Genomic DNA, 9,892 nt, shown 5'->3' on the forward strand with positions numbered 1-9,892 from the left:
ATAATTTATATCATTAAAAATTATTAAATAATTTAATAAATTTGACTAAATTATAATCTAAAATTTTTTAACTATCAATTTTATATGAATGGAAGTCTATGTGAGTTTGCACCATCCTTAATTTTAGGTTTTTATTTTACGCAATTTCAGAAAATGTAGAGCTATTGGGCCTAGTTCACAGTTTACTATGAGAGACAAGTTGGGCCAGGCCCGTCTTGTCCAAATTGAATTTCCATGTAAAGCCCGGAAAAACGAAACAAAAAGAAACGTTGTCCCTAACAGGAGCTACTAGGGCTCCATCGTTGCACGTTCTTGTTGTTCATTCTGCATCCGAAGCAAAGAGAGATTAACAATGCTATCAGGGGACATACCCCCAAACCAGACCATTTACATCAAGAACCTCAACGAGAAGATCAAGAAAGACGGTAACTTCCTCTTCTCACAACTTTTCCTTACTTGCCCCAACAAAAGTTTTATTTATTTTTTCTTTTCGGGTTTTACTTTAGATGATTCTGCTGCTCTGCATTGTTATGTACTTTAGTTTCGTGTGCTTGGTTTAGGGTTCAGGGTTTAGTTTGATGTACTTTTGAAATGTAGTGAATTTAGTTTTGAGTTCGGAGGTAGCATCAAAGAGGTTTTAGTTTTAACTCTTTCATGGTTAATTTGGGTATCTCTGCGGATTTGGTTTAGAGCCATGAACATAATAGTTGTATTTCTTGTTTTTTGATTTTAATTTTTATTTTGTCGGAAAATTAAATTGGAGTTGGCATGTTTAAGGTAACCAAACGCAAATATTTTTGGGGTTTAGGGTTTAAGGGTTCCTACTGCAGAAGCGCACTGCTCAATAAAGGAAAGTATTAAAATAAAATAAAAATTTATTATATAATTAAATAATTCATTTAAAAAATAGAACATTAAAATGCTTGGTAAATCATGATTTGCAGGGTTATTAAATCATGGGATTCTGAAGTGTGAATCATACAATCCTACACAGTTCATATGTCGCATGGTTGAAATCACCATGGTTAATCAGAACTTGCTGGAATTGTGACTGAATCATCAGAGTTAGACGACAAAAAATAAAATTAGCCTTTGAATTGTGATTCAAGTATCATGATAAGTTGTACCGTTTTAATGAGTTTAAAGGTTCCATCTATTATATAATCAAAATAGATATTTTGGCAATGTTAGAAGTGGAGTTGTGATGCTGTGGAGAGCCATTTTCTTTTCCCTTTGACCTCTGTTTTAATCAGTGATTGGTTGATGCTTGAATGCCATTTTTCCCTTTTGAAACATATTTTTTATTATTTAATGAGCTCACATGACATTATTTGGTTTGTAAAATGTGTGAAAGGAGCTCACTATAGGCACTTCTGCCAAAAGAAATTATACTGAAAGGCATTAAAGGTGCCCCCCTCGGTGAATTGTCTACAGATTTAGATCTAGGTTTCTCAATGAACTAATGGAGTCAGTCGATCTTCCCTAACCAGTTCCACCTAGTGGGAAAGAAAAATGCTTTATTATTGTTGTATTTCACTGTTGACTTCCGTTAGAATATAACGTTATATTTTGCATTGGTTTCAATTTGGCAGAGTTAAAGCGATCATTATATTGCCTGTTCTCTCAATATGGGAGGATCCTGGATGTTGTTGCCCTAAAGACACCTAAGCTTCGAGGACAAGCATGGGTTTGTTTTAGCGAAGTCCCTGCTGCTAGTAATGCGGTCCGACAAATGCAAAACTTCCCATTTTATGACAAACCTATGGTAATCAAGTTATAATATTATTGGTTATTTTCTTTCTGTTATGTACACAAATTTGTTATATCTAATTCAAATATTTTGAAACCATTTCCTAATTGCCTCATTTAATTGACTTTTACCTTTAATCTGTTATATATTAAATCTTATTAAATCTTTTGTTCAGGCGAAATAAAATTTATTGGTCGAATTTTTAATTGAACTATGCAATTCTAAGTTTTGTTGAGCCACAGCATCATTGTCTGGTAGGCATTTTTTAAATAATCAAGATCGAGAAAGAATTTCCTGCATTTCCTAAAGTTACTTGTTATATTGGTTTGTCTATATATATAGTGTGCATATAATAGCATTTTGTGTCAATAATTATGCAGCGAATTCAATATGCAAAAACAAAGTCAGATTGTATTGCTAAAGAAGAGGGAAGTTATGTTCCAAGGGAAAAGAAAAAGAAACAAGAGGAGAAAGGTGAACTAGAGTCATTTATATATTCCTTTATACTTAAAAACGATTCCTATTTTTTTGAATTCGCACCTTAGAACTCTTTCATCATGAATGATTTGGTACCTGAAAACATTCATCTCGTTAAAGCATTGACGATGGTTTTAAAATGGTTGTAGCTTTACCATCATTTACAATAGGATTGTATAATTAGAATATTAGTCATTCGAAACTAGTTAAGAGTCACCCACAATGAGGTTATCGAGAGAGTCATTCATTTTACTTAATTATACCATAACATGACAGTTTTGTCTTCTTGAAAGAATAAAAATAAATAAAAACGAACATAAAATAAAGTTTTAAAGGATTGAGAGTATTCCTTGAAAGTATAAAGTAGAAAACATGCAAAAAGCCTTTTTAGGCGTATCCTCACTGGTCTTGGGATTTCAGCAATTCTATCATTCTCAAATTTTATTGACATAAAGAAAAATATTATTGGAACTCTATTGTACAGTAATTGCTTACTGCAAATTTAAGGCCCTAGCAGTGGATTGTATTATGTTTGTTGTTAATGTATGATGAGCTTTCAAGTTTGAACTTGGTATTATATATGCAAAAAATGACCTAATTTACCTTACGTTCCACCACCGTTCTTTGAACTTGTTGCATGCAACTCAATGTTAATTCATCTATTGACTCGGTACTTATTTCTTATTGCTGAGTTTAGCTGATATAGTTTTGCCTGCTCAGCAGCTGAAAGAAAGCGGCGTGCTGACGAAGCACAGCAATCTGCGGTGCCTAATGGAACACATGGTGCAAGTAATGGTGGCCCGACGGTAAGTTTCTCTAAAAGTGCAATGTACGATGCCTATTTTGTCGCAAATAAAAATGCATCTTATGGGCCTACAAGTTTGGTTGTTTAACTGTCAGTTTATTAATTCTTATCAGATGAATACCTGCATCTCACTGTTTCTTGATCATGAAAGAAAAGCATCCATTTATGTTATCTGCAGTAATTTCAAACTCTCCAATTGAATACTTTCTGATATAACTTGCACTAAAACATTTTGTGTGCTATTGTTTTTCGTAGCCCTCGTTCCGTCAAGGTCCTAGCACCCAAGAAGCTGTGCCTCCTAACAATATTTTGTTCATAGAGAATTTGCCTCATGAAACTACTGGAAGGATGCTGGAGATGCTCTTCGAACAATACCCGGGTTTTAAGGAAGTGCGCTTGATTGAAGCAAAGCCAGGTATTGCATTTGTAGACTTCGACGACGAGGTGCAATCGTCCATGGCCATGCAGGCACTTAACGGCTTCAAAATCACCCCTCAAAATCCCATGATCATAACCTTTGCCAAGAAGTAGATGTTTGATTTTCAGCTATCAAGTTTTTCCAACTTTAGCATGTACTAGTGGAAAACGGGTACTTAAAAAGAGATTCTTTTTTATTTTTATTTTTTGGCCTTTCTATATTGTACTCATGTAGATCTTGGAGAAATCAAAAACTAATTGCAGGAGTTGTAAGTTTACAGGAAGTATAAGAAACCAGCAAAACTCAATTTGAGAATTCAACCATATTTGTAAGATTAAGATTGTGCTGGTTTAATGTCTATTGATTGTTTGTGGTTTTTCGAATTCTAGTAAAACTGGTTCTTATTTAATTCTTAGTCAAGGTTCTATTTACAATTTGACATCTTGAAATGAGCCTATATTAAACTCCAATTTAAGGTTCTTGTAAGGGGCAAATCTTTGTTAAATTTTGGGAAATGTCTTGGATGTGAATGTGGTGGTGTATCATGTATGAAGATAATTCAAAGGTATAGATGAGAGAGTGGTATATATATATATACACTATTGTATTAGTGACCTCCTTATCAGTTTCTTGCTCTGCTATAATTAAATTTTACACACCTAAGTTTTATAGTTTATCCAACTTTAATCAGGGATATGAAATCAGTTCTTTATTTCATTTTGGGAAATGTTTGGAAGAGAATGTAAGAGTACTGAACTCAGAATATGTTCATTGCTGCATAACTAACGAAGTAAAAGTCAGTCACTGATTTTGACAAATGCTACAATATACAATAATAAGATCATCTAATGTGCACCTGTTTAATACAAAACTTCATTGTTCCTCCACTGTCCACTATAACCTTGAAAGCTTTTCTTATTATTAATATTATTTAGAAATAAAAGTATAAATTCTAAACATTCTTTTTAACTAATATTCTTGCTATCTTATTGGTAATCCAACTAGCTAGCCATACACTTTCTAACTAATATTCTAAACAGCATGCTTTCATAATTAAAAGTTCGGCCTCTTAGTAGTATTCAGTGACTACTATGAACAAATTTTCATCAAATACAAATTTAGTAAATGCAAAGGTTCAGATAGATAATTAAGTTTACATTTGACTTCAGAAAATGATATTGTATATAAATATTAAATATTTTGTGGCGTTGCATATTAGTCAAGAAGTATAAATCTTAAGATTTTGGGCTCTCAAAAAAATGGTATCCCCAATTTTTTGGGCCCGTATGACATCAGCAACAACAAAATAAGACCAAGTCTTAGGCATGTCGCATTATTGGAGGAAGATAGGGAGAAGAAGAGGGACATAAAGCTGAGTCAAAATTTTCCATGCTGCCTTTTCAAAATACATAGTAGTCAAGAAGCGAATATGAACATTATAGGCCCTCAATATCCAAATATTTTAGTATTTTGACTCATTCAATAAAACTCACTCTGCCTAAAAGTCAAAGACAAGGATCTATTGGCAATTACAATTAATTATTAGTGCGTGTAGCTTTGAAGTTAACATCGAGGCCAAGAGATTCTGAAGTGTTTATGAGCATTATGTGTAATGTGCTCATAACCAATACACGGAAGTCACTTTTAAAATTTATTTAACCTAATAAACCATAATTTAAAGGGATAACTATTTTATCAGCCACTCCATTACGTGCACACAAAAAATAAGGTTTTTTTTAAACACAAAAAATAATTATTTTTTTTTAAACAAATGAATTCAACACAATAAAGTGAAACGACAAAGACTCAAACAAAGTCTCAAAACACCAAGAAACAAAGAATGAAAGCCTGAAAACAATTCCTAGTGTTATCTCCGGTATTGCCATCAACAACAAAAGGGATCCAAGTTATACCATTCTCTGTAATTGGTCAAAGATCTCTGAAACACCTCTTCTACTATGGATTTCTTGTTATTAAAGATCCGCCCATTTCTCTCTAGTCACACATTCCAAATAACTACAAAGAAACATATGAACCACTTGTTCCGCTCCTCTTTCCTATTAGCAACTCCTGTCCAACTCTCAAAATGTTCTTTCGGTAAATCCGGAATAGACCACAGCCTCCCAAAGTCAGATAGCCAATCACACCATACCTGCCAGGTGAACTCACAATCAAGAAACAAGTGATACATATGTTCGACATCTTTTTTACATAATACACATATGTTATCACCATGACTAATAATTCCTAGCCTAAACAACCTTTATTTGGTATTCACTCTGCCTATTAAACAAACCAGACAAATAACTCCACTCGTGGCGAAACCAAGCTTTTCCATAATGTTTTGATGAAACTGTAGCTGGAGATGTCTTCCGAAAGTATTTCTGACTGCATCACCTGTACAAAGGAGTTAGTTGAAAAAATACATTCCTTGTCAAACTTTCAAATAACTCTATCTTGGGTAACACATGCTAACTTTACAGGCCGTAAGGTCTAATGCAATCGATCCACTAGTTCCAACTCTCACTGGAATAATTCTCGCCTCCACTGAAAGTTCCAAATCCACTCTAGCCCGTCCCAAAACCCACAGTCCCCTATGACAGATCCTTTATGGTTTGAAACAGAGAAGAGCCTCGGAAAACTTGACTTTGACAAACCACTTTGTAGCCAAGTGTCTTCCCATAACCAGGTCCGCCTTCCATCACCCACCTCCATAGACAACCCAGCAACCATCTTATCTCTCACATTGCAATCTTTGAACTGCAACTGACAGATATTTTTCCATGGACCCCTCGATTAGGCAGTGTCTGAGATGATAACATCACATTGGGGTTCAAGTTGTGACAGGAGCAAACAACCTTCTACCATAATGGACACTCCTCTTTTGAGAACCGCCACCACCACTTGAAGAGAAGGGCTATGTTCCTAACCACGGCATCACCCACTCCCAGTCCATCCAACTTTTTAGGAGTCTGGACCACTTTCCACTTAACCAACGCCAAACCATTCCTACCTTCCTCCTTACTCCATAGGAATTTTCTCTGTAGCAAAATCAGCTTTTCTGCCACTGCCTTTGGCATCTTATATAGGCTCAAACAGTAAATCAGTAGGCTATTCAGAATAGCTTTAATAAGAACTAGCTTACCTGCTTTATTGAGCACTTTCGCCTTCCACAAGCTAAGCTTCTCCTCCACTTTATCGATTATCAGTTTCCAAGTGCTTACTCGCCTTGGGTTTGCTCCTAAAGAAATACCAAGATATCCGACTGGAAGGTTAGCCTCCTTACATCCCAATAAATGGCACATGTCGTAGGTCCATGGCTGTTCGCAATTGATTGGAATTAAACTTGACTTATCAAAATTGATGCTTAACCCCGACATTAGCTCAAAACACCTTAGCAGCCTGACATAGTTTCTGATGGTCTCCTCTTCTGGTGGATAGAAAAATATAGTGTCATCTGTAAACTAGAGATGTGATAACTCTATATTATCCTTATCAACCAGCAAGGGCGAAATACGTCTATTCCTGACTGCCTCCCCTACCATCCTATGTAGGACATCAACCACAAGAACAAATAGAAATGGAGACAGTAGATCACCTTGTTTTAAACCTCTTTCCATCTTAAACGGTGTTGTTGGTGAGCCATTTATCAAAATCGACATTGAAGCTGTACCAACACACTCCTTCATCCATTCCCTCCACCTCCAACCAAACCCTATCTTCTGAAGCATAATATCCACAAAGCTCCACTTAACCCGGTCATACGCCTTCTGAAAGTCCAATTTGATGATCGCTGCTTTTTTTCCTCGTCTTTAACCATTGCACTGTTTTGCATACAATAAGTGCCCCCATCGTGTATTTTTTGACCTTTTACAAATGCACTCTGAGTTTCACCTACTAGTCCTGGCATCACTGCTCTCATCCTTCGGACCATCACTTTAGAAATTACTTTATATACGCAACCGACCATGCTAATCGGCCTGAGGTCCTTGATCTCCTTGGCTCCAGTAAACTTTGGTGCTAGGGCCACCCAAGTGATATTCGAATCAGAAGGCAGCCTTGATGAATGAAAAAAATCCAGTACAGTTGACGTAAACTCTGCACCGATCTCGTCTCAGTACTTTTTTATAAAGTTCATGTTGTAACCATCGCTTCCTGGAGCTTTATATGATTCACAGTCCCAGAACGCCTCTCTAACCTCCTCCATTATCGGCACCCTCTCCAATGCTGTTGCCTCTTCTTCATTGATCCGATTTACCAAACCATCCCTAAACTCCACAATCGGCGATCTCTCCTGACGATACAAATCCTTGTAAAACTCTCTGCTAGAAATCTTAATCCGATCTTGATTTCTTATCAGCCTTCCATTTATTACCAAAGCATCAATTCTATTATTCCTCATTCTTGCCGACGCCAAGTTATGAAAGTACCTTGTGTTTTTATCCATATCCTTCGCATGCCTGGACCACGATATTTGCTTCCAGTGTATTTCTTTTCTCACATACCACCGCTTGCAACAACTTACCAGAGCCTTTCTTCTAGCCTCAACTGTACCATCATAAACTCCATTGCTAACCATCTCATCTAGCTTCTTTATCTCCTCCTCAAAGCGTTGAATTTTCTTATCCATGTTACCAAATTTGTCCTTATTCCATCTCCCCAAAGGCAACGTTAAAGCCTTCAATTTTTCTATAAACTCCAGTTCTCCAATATTCCTCCACTCCTCCCTAACCAGCCTTCATGTGTAAACCAAGAATCTAAACTCCGAAAAGGACATGGGCCACCTCTGAATTTGGAATCCTCCACTATAATCAGGTAGTGATCAGACAAACCTCTCGGCCCACCTTTTAATCGAATTTCCAGAAATTCCTCAAGCCATTCTACACTCAAAAGAACCCTATCAATGCGACTACAGGAGCAGCCTCTGAACCAAGTAAATTTCTGATCATTCAATGGTAAGTCTACTAGTTGCATATCTTGGACCCAATCCTTGAATTCTGCTGTCGACGCTGTTAGCCTGTCTTGACCTTTCCTCTCCTCAATCTGTATGACCTCATTAAAGTCTCTCATATAACATATTGGAACTTGACATAACCCAGCTATAAACCTCAGTTCCTCCCACACATCCAGTTTCTCCATTCTAGTATGAGCACCATATACCAAATAGAATGCACAGTTGAACTTAGTTTTTAAAAGCACTCCTTCAACACATATCCATCTTTCTCCTTTATAACAATTATTCATTTTAAATTGCATGTCATCCCACATTAATAACAGACTCCCAGATGTGCCTTCCGACCCTACAAACTCCCACCCTATAGTATCGCTCCCCCAAATACGTACTACATCAAACTTAGTCACGACTTGCATCTTAGTTTCAACCAACCCTAACATGTTCACTTTTTGCTTCTTTTTTAGATCTTTCACCATAATCAATTTCCCAACACCCCTTAACCCCCTAATATTCCAAGCGCTAAAAATCATTTTAAAACTGTTCTACACACCTTTTTGAGATTTTTAGGTCTACATCGTCGTTCCTTCTCTTTCTGCTTTGCTAATCTCTTCTGAGTTAAGGCCTCATTCTGTTCTTGAAGAATTGCCATGATATCATCTTCATCGTTATACTGCACGGCTCCTAATTCAATAGCCAGCTCCCACGTCTTCCTATTCTCTAGCATCTGCTCCTCCCTTTCCTTATCCTTCTCGTCATTGTTTCCCGGATTACCGGCACTAATGCCCACAGCAAGTCCAGCCCCGACACTGCCTCTGTCAACCCCCACAGCATTCAAGGTTAAACAATCCCCAGGTATGTCATCTCCATATCTCACCAAGCCAACTTGCGAACCTGCAGCAAACTTCTGAGGCACTAAACAGCGCACCTCTGCTTCCTGGTCAGGCTTGCCGTCCATGGGAGAGTGCTACCATGCCATTGCTGGTGTTGGACGGAGGCCAGGCAATGACACCGCCTCCATAGGAGGGCATCCCAACAGTTGTTGACCGTGGGTAGCTATCACCGTTGCAGATTTGATAGCACCATGTCAACCACTAACAACTCACTCCTCGCCGGATGCGATCATGCCCATGCTCCGTGGATTTGTCACGCCGTCCAGCCGAGAGGACTTCCCTTCAACTTGATGTGGCATCACGGCACATAGTGCAGGAAATGGAGCGGCTTCAACCCGATGCGCCCCTACCCGACCCAGGCTCGCCAGCCCACCTCTTCTAGCATCATCAGCATGGGTAGCATGAATTGGGCTACTAGCTGAGGGGATGAAGCTCACACTCACTCTTTTGGCACAACTTTCACAAAAAACCTTATTGGGCCTACTAAGAAGCTTACTTTGGGTTTCTTTTTTTCTCCAAGTGTCATTTTTCTTCAGTTCATTGTTATTATAATCCCAGCTAATTATTTTTTCTGATTCAGCATCATTAACAAACAAAT

At 37.5% G+C, this 9,892-nt stretch overlaps 2 protein-coding genes across 3 annotated transcripts; one reads left to right on the top strand and one right to left on the bottom strand.

Annotated features, from left to right (window-relative positions):
* Positions 268–3,859, top strand: LOC107609435 (U2 small nuclear ribonucleoprotein B'' 2). 2 transcript variants are annotated; one of them, XM_016311415.2, is made up of 5 exons: positions 268–425; positions 1,593–1,765; positions 2,131–2,224; positions 2,948–3,033; positions 3,288–3,859. In XM_016311415.2, exons 1-5 carry the CDS (start codon positions 353–355, stop codon positions 3,561–3,563), a joined length of 702 nt encoding a protein of 233 aa, XP_016166901.1. In that variant the 5' UTR covers positions 268–352; the 3' UTR covers positions 3,564–3,859. The 2 variants fall into 2 exon arrangements, with proteins under 2 accessions (XP_016166901.1, XP_016166902.1); XM_016311416.2 differs by having other exon boundaries at positions 2,951–3,033.
* LOC107606902 lies at positions 8,140–8,844 on the bottom strand. Its single transcript, XM_016308905.1, has one exon. It carries the CDS (start codon positions 8,842–8,844, stop codon positions 8,140–8,142), a length of 705 nt encoding a protein of 234 aa, XP_016164391.1.

Source organism: Arachis ipaensis, chromosome B07, assembly GCF_000816755.2.
Source record: "Arachis ipaensis cultivar K30076 chromosome B07, Araip1.1, whole genome shotgun sequence".
NCBI classification, from domain to species: domain Eukaryota; kingdom Viridiplantae; phylum Streptophyta; class Magnoliopsida; order Fabales; family Fabaceae; genus Arachis; species Arachis ipaensis.

What these genes read in the sequence shown, in the direction of transcription:
- LOC107606902 (XM_016308905.1), bottom strand. Translation starts at nt 8,844, where the DNA reads ATGTTAGGGTTGGTTGAAACTAAGATGCAAGTCGTGACTAAGTTTGAT.
- LOC107609435 (XM_016311415.2), top strand. Translation starts at nt 353, where the DNA reads ATGCTATCAGGGGACATACCCCCAAACCAGACCATTTACATCAAGAAC. An exon ending in CGAGAAGATCAAGAAAGACG is followed by an intron (nt 426 to 1,592) that starts GTAACTTCCTCT and finishes TCAATTTGGCAG; the next exon opens with AGTTAAAGCGATCATTATAT. An exon ending in CATTTTATGACAAACCTATG is followed by an intron (nt 1,766 to 2,130) that starts GTAATCAAGTTA and finishes ATAATTATGCAG; the next exon opens with CGAATTCAATATGCAAAAAC.